The 16861-nt window shown below is 45.3% G+C and overlaps 1 protein-coding gene across 1 annotated transcript; it reads left to right on the forward strand.

Moving 5' to 3' along the window:
- The first annotated feature begins 2859 nt into the window (after positions 1 to 2859).
- Positions 2860 to 6668, forward strand: LOC128108059 (mannose-binding protein A-like). The gene is made up of 4 exons (XM_052734381.1): positions 2860 to 3016; positions 3394 to 3510; positions 5255 to 5329; positions 6295 to 6668. Exons 1-4 carry the CDS (start codon positions 2860 to 2862, stop codon positions 6666 to 6668), a joined length of 723 nt encoding a protein of 240 aa, XP_052590341.1.
- Positions 6669 to 16861: the final 10193 nt, after the last annotated feature.

Raw genomic sequence — 16861 nt, forward strand, 5'->3', positions numbered from 1 at the left:
TCTTCTGGGCATTTGTCTTATAGTCCTTGGCTTAGGGAACAACCTCAGGAGGGGAAGGTCTGCCAAGTAGGGAATCAAGTCATCCTACTCCCCAATGTCTTAGCTTATTCAAAATAAAAACAAACATTAAAGGTGGTGCTTATAACCTTAAGATCATCGACAGTGCTGTAAAAACGTTTGCCTTCTGCCCCGTGCCTCAGGGAGAGGTTGGTCCTTTCTTCTGAGGAACACAGCATCAAGAGAACGAAACTCCAATTCGTTCATGATCATTTAAAAGGCACTGGGTGGGCAGAGAGAAGATGATCTCAGAGAGTTCAAGGCAAGCCTGGTCTGCACAGTAAACTCTAGTATAGCCAGGACTATATAGAGACCCTGTCTCAAAAACAAATAAGCAAACAAACGAATAGCAATAACAACAACAACAGAGATATGGGGTGGTCAATAAATAGGCAACCAAATAAACAATTTCACATATGGACAAATAATAGGCATACAATTAAATCAGAGAATAAAAATTTATCAACATAGAAGCTACTTAAAATTGAGTGGTTAAGAAAACCCCTTATCCTGAGCTATCTCAGCTGAAATCCAAATAGCAACCAACACTTAAAGATAGAAGGAATGCCTGGGCAGAGTGGACAGCTGTGTTGCTGGCCACATTCAGCTTTGACTTTATTATCTACACACATTTCTTCTCATGTGGCTGGAGAGATGGCTCACTTGCTGCTCCTGCAGAGGACTTAGGTTTGGTTTCTAGTGCCCATGCAGTAGCTCACAATTGTCTGTAACTCCACTTTCAAGTTATCTGACGCCCTCTCCTGGCCTCCCCAGGACCAGTCATGCACAGGTGTATATACATACATGCAGGCAAAGAATCCATACTTTGTAAAAGTAAAAATAAATCTTTAAAAACCTTATTCCTTTCCTCTTGTGCCTAGGTCTGGAACATGCCTGAAGGAGACATTTAATACATGCTCTGAATGAAGCAGGAGAAGGGAGGTGACTCAGGACCTCATCTAGTCCTACAATAACTGAAGAATAAACAGAGGGGTAAACTAGTCACAGCAACTGACAAGAGTTTGGGCTCCTGTGCACATCCATCCATACCTGTGTGCACCTGACTGAGAATGTTTGTCTAGTACGTTTATGAGTGTTTCTTACGGAAAGAATATCTTGATGAATCTGTGTCAAGAGCCCATGGTTCTAGAGGATCAGAGTGTCTCAGCTGTATGGATGGAGATCTGGGAGGAAGCACAGTGGTAGGAAGATTTTAGAGTATTAAGACAGATAGCTACACAGCACTGAACTGAGATACTAGCAGCAGCAGCTCTGGACAGCTTACCCAGTTACAACATCTCCAAGGATAGTTGCTCATTAATCTGGGGTTGAAGGCTAGTCCAGCTTAGTCCCTGGTCACCAGGCTAACAGGCCTTAGCACTGAGGAGGCAGCTTCCAGAAGTTGGACTGGAGAGTCAGTTTCCCTTCCACTGCCCTTCGCTCTAAAGAAACCGCTGGTAAGTCATTTCAGGATGAAGGTGGTGTGGCCCTGGGTTTGGAGTCTGGTCTCTCAGCTTGGACCTTGTAAGGTCCAGACAAGGGTCTAGTGGGGTCAGCAGGCCCATCTCTCTCTCTGATCTGGGCTCTCTGTGCCCTTCCTAGATCTCCATGACCATACGCAAACTAAAGGAACAATAGAAGTGGAAAGAGTGGTGGGGTACCATGTGTACAACCACGTGTACAACCCACGTGTACAACCCATGTGTACAACCCACATGTACAACCCACGTGTGACCATGGGGGGTCTCCAATGTGATCAGAGGACTTTTAAAAATAAGTACAAAATCTAGAAAGGGGAAAGATGGAGGAGGATGTGATCATGGGAGATGTTGTCACACTGGTCACCTCTTGGTGTGTGCTGGAGAATGCAAAAGTTGAGGGAAGCGACAGAGCAGGTTAAGCAAGGGCAGGTGCCATAGTTGTTCAGCCAGGACATTGGGATTAGAGGCTGGGACAAAACAGAGGAACAGCCCTGAGAGGCCAGTGGCTCAGAGCAGGACCTGGACAGCACAGAGAGTTCTGCTGGGAGACCCAGGCCTGTGTGAGTAGGCATTGCAGGAGCCTGAACTTCCCCTAGCAGAAATGGCCTTCTGGTGGGATCTCAAGCAAGAGAAGTCTCCTGCGGAAGGGATCCATGACTGGAGAAGGCTCCAGTTTGAGCGTGGTCCATCTCCAGCAAATGCCTGTCACAAAACAGAGACTTTGTACATGATGCCAACTAGATGTTGGGAAAATAACCACACATTTGAGAGTGGGTGAGGTCTAAGCATGTAAAGTAGGCATTTTTATTTGAAATATAAGTGACATCTGGCTGAGAAACAGACATTCTGGGCCCTTAGGTACCTTCTCTACAGTCTAGTTTGAGGATCCATAGGAAGGGGGAAAGTGGGGGACTGGGCTTCCTGTGAAATAGAAGGGGAGACAAGAAACATAGATCTGGGGTCTCTTGGGTGCTGGGCATTCTCCATTTCTGTCAGCCCACCACAAGCATGGCTGGTTTATAATTTTTGATCTATAGAGCCTCAGGGTGAAGTGTGCCTCACCTCAACACAGGGACTCTGGGCCTCTTGGGAGAACAAGCCCCCTTCCTCTTGCATCTTTCTTGGTTTTAATCCTGACCTGACTTATACTTTTGATTCAGTAGCCTCAGGTGTGATCTACCTTCAGTAGACCAGAGCCAGAGGATATGATATATCTCATATCTGCTGTCCTCAGCCCAGGGTGCAGGGTGCCGTAACTATGAACAAGCACCATGAACCAAATGTTCGTCTCACTGACTTTCTCCTCTCTGAGGTAAGGACCATGCTCCTGCTTCCATCGCTCCCTGTCCTTCTCCTGTGTGTGGTGGCCATAGCCTCATCAAAGTCACAAACCTGTGAGGATGCCCTGAAGTCTTGCTCTGTAATAGCCTGTGGCAGAGATGGGAGAGATGGACCCAAAGGGGAGAAGGGAGAACCAGGTATGAAACACTGTACACCGGCTTTCTACACCTTTACCTCCAGTGGGGGCTTGTTCTGTGTCCCCAGGGATGAAGCTCAGAGTCTTGGGGAGACTTGGCTTTTATTGTGACAAGTGTTCTTCTCTTTATAACAATATCTTTACAGTATGACTGACTCCCAATCAACAACTTAAAAGTTCTCTTGAGTCTCACACTTTCATATGGGGGTCTGTAAGAGGGGGTTGACTTCCTGGGAGGCAGGAGGATCTGTCTACTCTGAGTAACCAATAACTAGCTCTCTGTCCATTTCCTGGAGTTGATATGAATCAAATGTCGAACATCTGAGGAGAGAGAATGAATAACAGTCACCAGGTCATGCTACCTTTATCTCCCAACAGGTCAAGGGCTCAGGGGCTTGCAGGGCCCTCCAGGGAAAGTGGGGCCTCCAGGAAATATAGGAGCTCCTGGAATTTCAGGACCAAAAGGCCAAAAAGGGGATCCTGGACACAGTGCAGGTAGGAGAATACTCCAGTGTGACTAGCTTGATAGGGGTCTAGGAGCAGAAGGTAATGTGGGAGGTGCTTCTGTTCCTGATGCCTCACCAGGAGATGCTCAATGCTGCTCCCTCACTCAGTGTCGCTTGGGTCCTGCAGAAATTCTCATTGGTACCAAGTACCCTCCAGGGTCATTCCTTCATCACTTCTCCTTAGGACGTTGGGTTAGCTTTTTCTCAGATGAAAGTCCGGTGTGTTCTGTAGGCTATGTGGGAGGAAACGTGCACCTCCCCCATGTCTACTGTCAGAAGAGTTGCATGGAAGTGGTCTGTCTCGTTGATCCCCTGAGTAATTGGGAATGCCACAGCAACTGCTTCAGAGTCAACCAGAGCAATTTGGTAAAGACAAAAAGAAAACTGACAGCCCTCTGTTAATATTTGTCCATCAGTCTGTCACAAGAATTAAACGTATTAAAGAGTTTACCTGAAGGCTAGGGAAATGCCACAGTTGGTAAAATGCTGGATGCATAAGCATGAGAATGTAAATTCAGCCCCCAGCACCCACATTAAAAACAAAACAACAAAATAATTCACTCATCGTGGCACACATTGGTAATCCCAGTGCTGGGGAGGCAGAGATAGATGCATCCCTGGGGCTTTCTGGCCAGGTAGTCTAGCCTACTCGGCATACTCCAGACCAACTAGAGAGCTTGTCTCCAAGAAAGATAGCTCCTGAGGAATGACATCCTGGGTTGATCTCTGGCCTCTACAAATATACATGCACATACCAACACACACATGTGCATCTACACATGAACACATACATACAAACAACAGAGAGAGAAGTAGTGAGAAGTGAAAAAGAATCACAAAAAAAAAATATCACAGACTAATGACCGTGTTTTAGAAATTAGTATCTTACAACTAATTTAAAAAATGCACTCCATTAAAAAAAAAGGAGGAAGCTGGGCAGTGGTGGTGCATGCCTTTAATCCCAGCACTTGGGAGGCAGAGACAGGAGGATCTCTGTGAGTTCGAGGACAGCCTGGTCTACAAAGTGAGTTCCAGGACAGGCACCAAAACTACACAGAGAAACCCTGTCTCAAAAAAAAAAAAAAAAAAAAAAAAAAAAAAAGAGGAGAGCTACATTAACAGGTCATTAGGGCAACTAACTTACATCTGGGAAAGCAGCAATGCTGTTTTTCCCATTTGCTTCTTTAGCTTTCATAAGCTTACTTTTTAGTGAGCCTTAGCATTTGTGCATATACACACATATTCATGTGTGTGCAAGTACACGTGAGAAGTATACGTGTGTGTGTGTGTGTGTGTGTGTGTGTGTGTGTGTAATCCAGAGCTCAAATTCAGGTATTGTTCTTAAGATAGAATTCTTCCTTTCTGTTTCTTTTCTTCTCTCTCTCTCTCTCTCTCTCTCTCTCTCTCTCTCTCTCTCTCTCTCTTTTATTTTTATTTTATTTTTGAGGCAAGGTCTTCTCACAGGCCTGGAACCTAACAAGTAGGCCAGGCTAGCTGGACAGCAAGCCCCAGAGATCCACCTGTCTGTACCTGCCTGTGCTCATCCAGCACTGGGATTACATGTCTAGCTCTTATGTAGGTTCTGGGAATCAAACAGGTCCTTGTATTTCCATGGCAGTTACTTTGCCTGCTGAGTTTTCTGTCCAGGCTGTGAGCTTTTATGACTCCACCAGTGTCTTAGTCTCCAGGTTACAGTCTCGTCACTAAGCAACCTTTTCCTGATGTTCTTGTAGCCATTGAAGCAAAGCTGCTGAATTTGGAGGCAGAGATGAGGACCCTGAAATCAGAACTGGAGCACACCAAGAAGTGTAAGTTTTCCCTCATCCCCCGACAGTGTTCTCACACTCAAGTTTTCCTACAGAGGGATCTAGAGTTGGGGAGGAGAGTGACAGACACGTCATACTTCTGAACACTTACTTTACCACAGGTCTGTGCAGGCATGGCTCTTTCTTGTAATATTCCATTCAATTTCTTTACCAACTCAGGTTACGGTATTATACTTGTCTTGGGACTGGGGAGATTGCTCAGCGGGTAGAAGCACGTGCCACACAAGCCTGGTGATTTGAATTCAATCCCCAAAACCTGGTATGGGAGAAGAGAACCAACTCCTGAAGGTTGTCCTCTGACCTTCACATGAGCACTGTGGCATGCACACACACACACACACACACACACACACACACACACACACACACGAGATAGAGAGAGAGAGAGAGAGAGAGAGAGAGAGAGAGAGAGAGAGAGAGAGAGAGAGAGAGAGAGAGAGAGAGGGAGAGGGAGAGAGGGAGAGGGAGAGAGAGAGAAACACTATTTTTAAAAGCTATTATACTTCCGGAAGTATAACAACTCACTCCATATCATACAGCTCACAGACAGCAGCAAGAAAGGGCAGGGTGGATGTCTGTTTTCTCCAATATCTTTGCAGTTTGCTCCCCAACCACTGTTTTTACTTGGTAAAATTATACCTTTCTCTTATTCTGGTGCCCAAATGGGGTGGTGGAGCCCACATGTGCCACCCTGTGTTCACCTGTGCTGCTGCAGGCTTTGACGTTGATGTCAACGGTGGGCTGTCCCAGGAGGGTCGGGCTGTTATAGAGCGTTGTGGACTCCTTCCCTGGCTCTGTAGCTGTTCCTGGTCAACCTTCTTCCTAGGTTCTGGTCTAGGGTCATTGGACCTGAGACTTCTTTCTTGAGTCCTGAATTCTCAGAAGACCTTTTCAACAGGTCCTGACTGGGCCCCACACTGAGTAAGCCTCATCTACTCTGATTGCAGTGCATGCCTTCTCAATGGGCAAAAAGTCTGGGAAGAAGTTCTTCGTGACCAACCGTGAAACTATGCCCTTTTCCAAAGTGAAGGCTCTGTGTGCCGGGCTCCGAGGCACTGTGGCTATTCCCAGGAATGCTGAGGAGAACAAGGCCATCCAAGAAGTGGCCAAAGGCAACGCCTTCATAGGCATCACAGATGAGGTGACTGAAGGCCAATTCATGTACGTGACAGGGGGGAAACTCACCTACAGCAACTGGAAACAGAATGAGCCCAATGACCACGGCTCGGGGGAGGACTGTGTCATTATGTTAGAGAGTGGCATCTGGAATGACATTTCCTGCCAGTCTTCCTTCATCGCTGTCTGCGAGTTCCCGGCCTGAGGAAGCCAGTGCCTCCTGCTTCTCTGGCTCCTCTCTGAACTCTCAGTTGCTTCCAAAGAAAATTCAGTACTGGTTTCTCAAGCTTAGTGTTAGCTGATTCTTTTGAGGAGAGTGAATGTATTTGGCTGTGGCATGAGGACATGAGGGAGGTACCAGTGTCTGGTCAAGCACAGGGCAGAAGTCACACCTGTTTTGCTAGGGGCACAGCATTGACTCAGAGTCAACTGCGGAAAGCTACCGTAAATCCCCTCCTTTTGCACTGAAGGATTAAAGGTGGACCATACCTGTGCCACAGTGGCAGCTGATCTCAGCCGTCAAAACATCCGATTCCTTTTCTCCATGAGTTGTCACTAAGTGGTGCCAAACTTGAGTATTTGAAGCCACCCTCAGTCTACAAGGCATTCTTGCTTCTTGTGTGTTCCTTCACGGGGAGCTTTATTTGGTGGACAGCGGAAAAGAGCTAACACTTTTGGATACTCACTATACCCCCGGTATAGGCTAACTAGGTCCTCTCTGTGACAGGATTGTGGCTTTTAGGGTTCATGTACTGCTTTAGGCGCCCTTTGTCTACCTGACCATAATGAAGGGAAATATCCTGTGTGAGTAACCACTGTCAGTCCTAAAAACACCCTGCCGAGTAGCTGTGTCCTCTCTTTACTCACTGTGCACCCAGAGAGTGAACAGCAGCCGTTCTCCCCACATCAGTGTATGAGACAGGTTTGATATTGTGTGCCAGCAACATGGAAGGAGGCATGGTCATTCAAGGGGTGCCCATCTCATCAATGTCAGTCCCCACTTGTCAGCATCCCTTTCCTTCACTGCTACACCTTCTCGTCATGGATCGGTAGGCCCATTATCAGTACACAGAGAGGAAAGACCCTATGGTTTGCTTCTTGCCCTAAGGGTCAAATGATACGAGCCAACCACTGGACCTACTTCAAGAGTAGCCCAAAGTTTTGATCTATCCAGTGTGACAATGGCATTTTTGCTTTCCCGCTGTCTAAGGGTAGGTGGAGCTGAGATTCAATAGCAAAGTACTGTGAGCCAGAGGAAGGGGAGTGCTGGCTCTTGCTGCTTGTCATTCACAAGTGAGATCAGAAAACATTTCATAAATGAGCTAAGAGTCATTCTCACTTAGTGAGAAGTCTTTGTTCATGTCCATTTCTATTTCATTTTTCTTGGTTTCTGAACTACCAAGAAAAGCACTCTTTAGTCATTAAGTGCTTGGTGGTTGACCAATGTTTGTTCAATGGATGCAGCAAACATTCACAAATGGATGGATAAGTTGGCTGCTCAGCAGTCAATGTCAGGATGTGTTCCTTCCCAGCAGCTATGGAAACTAGGTTGGGACCTACGGAAGGCACCAGGGCCAGCAGAGTACAGGTGGCAGGACCATGTGCCTTGGTTTCTAGCACACCTAAACTGTCACATTACTGAAATTTCTTCAGACCCCAAGGACTGGTGATGTAGAACAGAATGATTTGCTGCTTCATTTCAAACCCAGATGCTTAACCACAGGCGTTGGGGACTGCTTAAGAAGCACCTATACAGGATAAGTTAGAATTATAAGTGTGTATTACCTGGGAAATGAGGACTTGGGGCTTAAATTCATGTCTGTGAGTCAGTTTCCTTCTGTAGAAATACAAATAGAGCCACTGGGGACATGGTTTGCCATGTAACAAAGGGGAAGCAGGTACTAAAAGATTGGGATACTCAAGGTCTGGGTTCCAGCCCACATTCTGCATCCCAGAACTGAAGAGCCTGTTCAGCAGGACAGTCTTTCTCTGGAGACCCTCATCTCTGCCGCTGACACTTTCAACTGTGTTCCAGCCAGAGATGGGGACATAAAGTTCCAGCTGAAGGCTCGTCACTCACACGAGATAACCTTCTTCCTGTCTGGGTCCAGGAAAGCTCCTTTCTCTGTTGCTGTCAGAGGTCAACCAGTACCAGGGCCTGGGCCATGAGCTTGACCTGTACAGACTCTGACCCACAGGCTGTTTGCTCACTGTTATGTAAACGATCTGTACTTTGGTAATTACCAGGAATTTGGGTTTTTTCCACACACACACCATTAGCCAGGAAAGGAACTGTTGTCATCTGAGGCCCAGGCTAGAGATGCCAGGAAGTGGGTTTTATCAAGCACGTTACCCTGGTAACCCTGAGTGGTTGATGGATTGCTGGGAAAATGAGAGGAGAACCCGACAAGAGACCAACTGGGAAGCAATGACCTGTGTAGGGAGAAGGTCCCTAAGTCAGAACCAGTCTAGTCCTGGAAGATACAATTGCTGCGTTTAAAAGAAATAGAATTCAGGTAGGCATTTACAAACTAAACACAAACCTTGGACTAGGTTAGCCACTGGCAGCATATGGTCTAGCCTGTCTTGTTCTGGTAGCCCATGCACTTCGTGTGACTCTTCAGAGCAGTGTCTGGCAGAATTGATCAGCATTGTGACATTGTCTGAGAATTCTGGTCCTGTTCTGGGCCCTGTTTAAAAATCTCCAAAGTCTCTTGCCTTTGTGAGGTTCTCAAGTAATCTAGATGTTTGGCAAAGTTTGGAAATACCAACCCAAGAACTAACAGTCACTCTGGTGGCTTGTATACACCTCTCATCCATGTCAGGAGGCAGGATTTCTTCGTTCTTTGGAGGTCCCTCATGATGCAAAGGGGGTTCAGTTTTACTTATAGTATCTGTCCATCAACATTCTCTCCCAACCCACCCCAGCCTACAACCAGCTGCTGCCCCAACCAAACCCATTCCTACACATCCCAAGCTCTTACCACATCCTGTGACTTTACAGAATAGGGCTAAGACTGGAACAGCTATGATGAGCTGTCAGAATATGGGAGGTGCTTGGTTCATGAGGCCTCATGCAGGCACTTGTGTGACCAGGGTTCAGGCTGTTGTACTTCTTTATGTGCTCATGTAATTGTGTGTTGAGTGTCTGTATGACAACCAACAGACCCAAAGCTTGAAGCTCCCTGCACCCTGTTGCTGGCAATTCATCCCAGCGCTCTTCCATCCATGTCCACACCTCTCTCTGTCTACCCTTCTCTTTGGAATGTTCCAGAGGCTCTGGGTGAAGAGTATGCATGTGGGTCATATACAAACTGTCTGTAAATGGCTGTAAGTGTGTCTAGGAAGCCGTGGAATCAGCAGTGACTGGCCAGACACTAGTATAATCTTGTGAAAATCTTAGATAGTGCCTTCATCTAGCTCATCTGACCAGTGAAGCTAAGGTGGCCCCAACCACAGCCTTAAGGTCTTTTCCCTCTTATTTTTATTTTCCTCTCAACAACTGTAGATATTTGGTATCAGTTCTGGCGTTTATTTGGTTTAAGTTGTAACAGTGTGACAATGTCATTAGGAGTAAGCATTTCCATGCCAGACTGCCTGGGTTCAAAGTCTGACTCCACTGTGTTGTAGCTGTGTGACCTGCGTCGGGTCACGTACAGTCTCTGAGCTTTGGTGCTCTTTTTGGTAAGGCTAGGATAACACTTGTGCCCACCTCAGAAGATTGTCACTGGGAACAGACAAACTGTTATTAGTGAAGCAATTACGACAACATTTACTTGTAAATAATGCAACACTAGCAGTAGCCCTGCCTCTGTGAGTTTTCCAAAGCTACACCACTTACCTCGGCAGACCTAGTGTCCAGAAAAGGGTAGGAGCTCAATTAAAGGCTGACGAATGAGTTCATGAATGAACAGAGGAGTGAATTAATCTGAGTTCACCCCTAAGTGAGATCCAATTCATCTCCAAAGATTAACTTGGGGCCACACTGGATTTCAGATAAGCAGTAATGCTCATTTTGAAAGTTGGCTATGGACATAGTCTACTTTCCCAGGCAACCTAGAAATCCCTAGCTTAGTCAGCAATGACCTCGTGCTGCCCTCTGCTGGTTGTCTTGGGGGCAGGTCCAGCCAGCCCAGAGACTCTCACAAGCAGAGGGAGGGGGAGAGGGGCGCAGGAGAGCCTTAGGCTCCTTGTCTGCAATTTGCAGTGGTCCTGTTGCTTTGTGTCCACTGTCCTGGTTGCTACACCCACTTGGACTGTGTGTCTATCTTTCAGGCCACAGGATGACGTCTATAGATGTCTCATATAGATGGCCATAGATCCTTAGCATGCCAAGGTTCAGCAGGAATACACTGTTTCTTGCATTAGTGTCTGTTCTACTTCAAATCTAGAATATGAGCTCTTTAGAGAAGACGCCCAGGCCACCTTTCACCCTCTTTCCTACCCACATCTTTATGTCCAGGGTTACCTTCATATTCCCTCAAGACAGGATGTCATTGCCGCTGTGTCCCGTGGAGTCCCTTTTTCCTTTGCTCTGTAGCAACAGGGAGAATTAGGGACTTTTCTCTGAAACAGGTTCCTTCTGAGGGCACAACAAATCATTTCCTTGTGATGTTTGCAGTGAAGTGATGCCCCACTGGACACCTGTGACTAAGGACTCTCTACACAGCCTGTTGGGGACCCATAAGGTAGAGGGTGGTGCATATATCTTCCATACCTCACAAGAAGAGGGCGTTGTTGTGGCACCAGCTGTAACTAGGCACTTCAGCACTGTCCTTGCTTTTGGTCCTGTAGTCCAACTGGAGGAAGCACCAGGATTCTTTCAGAGGTCCTAGACACTGTCTTTACTTGTCTCACTGATGAAATTCAAGGACATTCCCCTTGTTAAATGTCTCCCAGACTGCTGAGTGGTGTCCTCTTAAGCCAAGGATGGTGGACATTAGCACATCTATTCTACTCTTTCCCTTTGTCAGTGACAGACACAGTAACTAGCCACTTCCAACACTGCCTAGATAAGGCCCTGTAAGGCATTTAATACTGTAATAATTAAAAAGAAGCCCAGGTAATGTGAGAAAAGAACTCATGACCCAATTATATCCTGTGCCCCTGAAATGCCCAGCTGTTCCTGTAAGAATCTATGGTTTCAGTCATCACAAAAGTACTGCCAGAGCTGTTCATGAGGTCCAGTGGGAACACCATGCAGAGATTATTGTGTCAACCCTGCCAACCCAACTCACCTACGCTGATGGACACTGGCTCTCAAGGTCTCCCAGGGCAGGAATCTGAAAAGGTCAAACAGCCTGGTAGCTCTCTGAGCTATTCTAACTATATTTTGTGCTAGGGGTTGAATACCATTTGTCCCCTAAAGTTTCATATGCTGGAAAGCTGGTCCCTAGTAATAGTAATGAGGCATGGTGGAAGCTTTAAGAGGTAGGTCCCACTAGGGGCCTCAACTGATGGGAATATACTGTCAGGAGGGATTAACGCTCACCCCACAGGAATGAGTGAAGTCCCCCAGGACTGGACTAGGTAGCTTGAGAGTGGGTTGTCACAAATCAAGGCTACCCACATGTTTGGCCACCTTCTTTTGCAAGTGCGCTTCTCAATGACACATGCTGCCATGTGTGGCCATCCAGTATGTTATGGAGAAGCATGTGAACTATGACACTTGCCCATTCCTCATATTTAAGTCTTTCATAGCTATTTTTATGTTCTAGTACTTGGATAAAAATACAAGAATCAGGTCTTCCTCTGTCTAATGGCTAACATGGGTAAATTATTTATTAAAATTAGAAATTAAATATATTTCTTTTTTATTAAGATTTTTTTTATTCATTTTTCAAACCTATCACAGATCCCCCTCTTCCCTCCTCCCAACCTTCCCTCGTTTCCCTCCCCAACCCATCCCCCATTCCCTCCTATAAGAAGATAAGGCCTCCCCTGGGGAGTCAGCAGAACATTTCATAATTTGAAAAAAGAATGGTATGTCAGATGCTGCTCTTGGTTCATTAGTTAGCTTTGCCTGTCACTGACGACATGAAAGAGATGGGCATACATGTGCTCATGGTGGCTCAAGAGGGTACTGCCCTTCTCCAGGAAAGGGAGGGGCCTAACAAATGAAGTCATCTTGAACTTCATTAGTGAACCCTGGGAAGGTACTTTGTGGGACCACTTAAGGAATTATGGTCCTTCTACCAGTTAGTTGGATTGCCAAAAAATAGATGGGGAGCTGAGCATATCTCTCATTGCTGGATTGTGGCTCCTGAGCAGGGTCACGGGCTCAGTTCCACACGGAGAAAACACAGCATATTAGGGAGCTGTGAACTACCCAGAGCTTCTGGCAAGAGGTGGAGAATGTGAGCTCAGGTCAGAAGACAAAAGCCAAGAAGAGTGGGGAAGGAAGCCAACCAAGACCCTTTCCTTTCATCCTTGCCTCTTCCAATTCTGGCAGGCCTATAAGGTATCTGCACTTCCAGGTCTATAAGGTATCTGCACTTCCTTGTTGCTACTTCAAATGGTCCCCGGCTTTTTTTTTTTTTTACTTCTAATTTTGAATATTATAACAGTGTAAACATCATACCTGAGGTGTTGACTTTCCCAGAATAGAAATACTCAGGTGTGTTTCTCTCTTAAGGTGCTGGGAAGCACCAGAGAGCTGTAGCTGTCAACGGACCCTTGAGATTACAAGTGGGACTGACATATTTAGGGATATTGTGTTTTCACACCTCATTACAAAATACACACCTGCTTGCATATAATGTGGCAGTCACCATTTTATTAAAAACTAAGTTTTGTGTTAGACAACTTTGTCTAGCTATAGGCTGATGAAAGGATTCTTATATTCAAGGCTAGCTAGGTTAAGTCAGGATGCTCCATACACTAGGTGTTTTAAATAAGACCATTTTCAGTTTGTAATGTTTTTAACTTATGGTGCGTCTATGTGGACATAATTTAGTTACAAATCAACAAGCATCTTTCTATATTGATGAAATTTTTTATAGAGTTATCAGGGTATATAGTCTTTAAAACATGATTTTTAAAAAGTCTTACCTCAGCCAGGTGTGGTGGCACATGTCTTTAATGCCAGCACTCAGGAGGCAGAGGCAGGCAGATATCTTGAGTTTGAAGTCAGCCTGGTCTACAGAGCAAGTTCCAGGATAGGCAGGGCTGTGCAGAGTAAGATGGAGAGTTCAGGATCCTTTGAGAGACTGTCTTGATGCAATAAAGTGGAAAGCAATAAGGGCAACACATAATTTTGAGCTCTGACTCTATGTTCATGTTTTCCTCTCAAGCAGTGATTTTTAGATAGCTGTTTCTTCTCCAAGGGTATTTGATGCAATACTTGTATCTTCTGATTTTCTATTTATTTAGTTCTTGCTATGCTGAGGTAGGGTCTAGGAACTCACACATGCTACGCAATCACTCATTCTACCACTGAGCTATATCCCCAGGCCTAGTTTTCATTTTTATCTGTAACTAAAAAACTTTTATTTTTCCCTGAAGTGCTTGGTCATTTAACTGAACAGTGTTCACTGACAAGTCATTTTGGTACCCTGTTTTTATCAGGTGTATATGGTATATGAACCTGGGTTCACTTTTAGACTTTGTTCTTTTCCATTATTCTATCTATTCATATGTTGTTTAGTGTATTATTTTTATCATGCTAGTTAAAAAACTCTTTAACATAAATGTGCCAAATCCTATCAAATTACACTATTTTGCTTAATTTTCCTCACTTGGCTAGCAGTCTTTCTTTCCTAAGAACCCTGGAGTTCAGGAATCAGGAGATCCTCCCACTCTTAATCACTTTTTCTGCCTGGGGAACATTTCACAGGAAATGCACTGAGTTCTGAGAGCCTTCAGAGAATCCCCTAACTCTTCTCTTCCCCTTTCTGCTCTTGTAGCCTCTCTCCAGCTAGGGGGTCAGGCTTGCTCAAAATCCACCACCGGCTTTCTTCTCCTTCCTGTTCGGACCCATAAGCCACCCACCCCTCTGGTGTCTGCTTTCCTGAAGCTGCCTTCTTACATTTCAGCCCTGCCACTCATACTTGAAGTGTTAAGGGGAAATAACCAGGCAGAAGAATGAACAGTGAGGTCACTGCTCTCTTACTTCAGATCAAAGGGACTGGTAACATCTCAAAAGTACTTCATTTGGCCCTTTTAAGCAGGAATTAAGGGTCTTGTTCACTTGGCTCCCTTGATCATTCATTACATTTGCTCTTCTTACTAAACAAATATAGAAGGGACTACTTCACTCAGGCAAGTCCCTCTGTCACACAAAAGTGGTTCAGACAAGCAGGTGACAGGGCCTACAGACTCCTAAGTAAATGTATATCAAATATGTCAGTATCAGAAGAGCGTCTACCTATGGACCCCCAATTCTCACTCATAGTCCAAGTGGAACCAGCTGACCCTCAAGATGGCTATTGTCCATGCAAATGCTTAGGGTTCCATAATATTTGATTGTACAACTTCATGTCCACTAATCCTTCCACAATCACATGGTCACAAAAGAGAGGGCATGAGAGAAATGGGCACAGATCTCATTCTGACCATCTGGAAGTAACATATACCAGAGGTCCACGCCTGTCTCTTGAGGGCTGTCACTGAAACATTAGAGAAACTCAGAAAATCTAAAATGGGAGTCCACGCAGACTAGTCCTCACAGATGGACCCTGTGGCAATGAAATGTCTTGATCTCTGAGTAGCTTGGTGATAGCACAAGTAGATAGCTCCTGTCTGTGGTCCTGGCTAAGAGCTCTTAGATCATCCATTCATTCTAAATCTACTGCCAAGCACCCCTACTGCCTGTTGCTGCAATTCAGTCCTAGAGATTACTTCTCTGCCTCCTTAGGGCTCTTAGAGCACATCATCAGCCATTTCATCTTTGTATCCAGCGCTGGATAAGTATTTGATATCTCAACAACATTTTCCCCTTACTAGGAAGGTTTTTCGGGGTGTGGTTGTTTTGTTTTTCAAACACACCTTTGAGCCTGAATAAGGAGAATTCCCAGATGGTAAGAGTGCTGGAGGATTCCTCAAATAAGTAATTCAATTGTCAGTGGTGTGTGTGTCAAAAGGATTCAGAACAAAAATAAGATCCCAGAGAAGGAAAACATCAGAGGGCTCCTCTCAGACTGTGCATTATGGGATGTGGGCTGTTTTAGTGACAGGAGGGTTGAGAACCAGGAGGAGTCTTGAGAATATACATCAAACTAGCTGGACATGGTGATATATGCCTGTGATCCCAGATTCTGCAGGTTGAGGGCAAGAGAATGGTCAGTTTGAGACCAAGTTGAGATGCATAGAAAGACTCTGTTTAAAGAAAAATAAAAAAGGAAAAGAAAACAAGAAATGAACATTTTAAAATAAAATAAAAATACTATTAAACCAAATAGGGCTTCTCAATTAATCTGTGTAAGACTCCACAGCAGACATGTATGGATGGATGTCAGCAGCTTTCTTGATCCAAGTGGCAGTGTGTAGATTATTATATCTCCTAAGAGTTTAAGAGTCCCATAATTCCAGCTTTACTTCTTGCTTATGCTAGTTAGAAAGGGACCTTGGCTCAAATGGCTCAGGGTAGGATGAAAGGTTTAAAACCATGTTGACCTTCACAGGTATGCTGAGCAGGGGGTGGCTGGGTGTTCTAAAACTTAGAATTTGAACTTCTGAGATATTTGCTTCAGTCTTCTCTTTAATCAGGCTGTGTCTACAGATAATCTTGATATGCTCTCTGTGTTCAGAGCAAACCAAGCTCTTCTGGCCTGTGGTGCTGGGGGATTTGAAGGCTTCTCTGAAAGGGGTTGAGGTATCAACATCCTAGACCTTCAACATGATAGGAGATTGTTTTTCTTGTCATAGAATTCTGTTGTTAAGAAATGAGCTGGGGAGGGATGAAGCGATGGCTCAGTGGTCAAGTGTACCAGCTGCTCTTCCAGAGGACCTGGGTTCAATTCCCAGTACCCACATGGTAACTCAAAACCATTCTGTAACTCCAGTTCTAGGAAATTTGACAACCTCTTCTGGCTTCTGCTGGCACCAGCCACAAATGTGATACACAGATATATATGTGCAGGCAAAACAGTCATACACATAAAAATAAAACACATTTTTAAAAAGGAAGAGATTTGGTATCATTATTGGGATAGGTCATAGTTCCTTTGACAGGATCCCCCAAGGCTGTGCGGACCTTCAGGGAATCTCAGTGGCAATATTGTTATGCGTGGGCCTATCCCCAAATACTTACCTGCTAGGACCAGGGTGGGCATCTGAGACAAGCAGACTTGTCCCCACAGGAGTTTTGGGCTGGTAGCAGGGCAGTGCTTCCTGCCTCTATGCTCTGTGTCTGTGTCTATTTCCTGTCCTTGGACAGTCTGGGGCAGTGGTTATCAACCT

This window comes from Peromyscus californicus, unplaced genomic scaffold (genome assembly GCF_007827085.1).
Source record: "Peromyscus californicus insignis strain IS unplaced genomic scaffold, ASM782708v3 Scaffold_12__1_contigs__length_115047231, whole genome shotgun sequence".
Classification (NCBI taxonomy): domain Eukaryota; kingdom Metazoa; phylum Chordata; class Mammalia; order Rodentia; family Cricetidae; genus Peromyscus; species Peromyscus californicus.

Coding starts and splice junctions, on each gene's coding strand:
- LOC128108059 (XM_052734381.1), top strand. CDS start 2,860: ATGCTCCTGCTTCCATCGCTCCCTGTCCTTCTCCTGTGTGTGGTGGCC. Junction 3,017..3,393: donor AGGGGAGAAGGGAGAACCAG/GTATGAAACACT, acceptor ATCTCCCAACAG/GTCAAGGGCTCAGGGGCTTG. Junction 3,511..5,254: donor GGATCCTGGACACAGTGCAG/GTAGGAGAATAC, acceptor ATGTTCTTGTAG/CCATTGAAGCAAAGCTGCTG.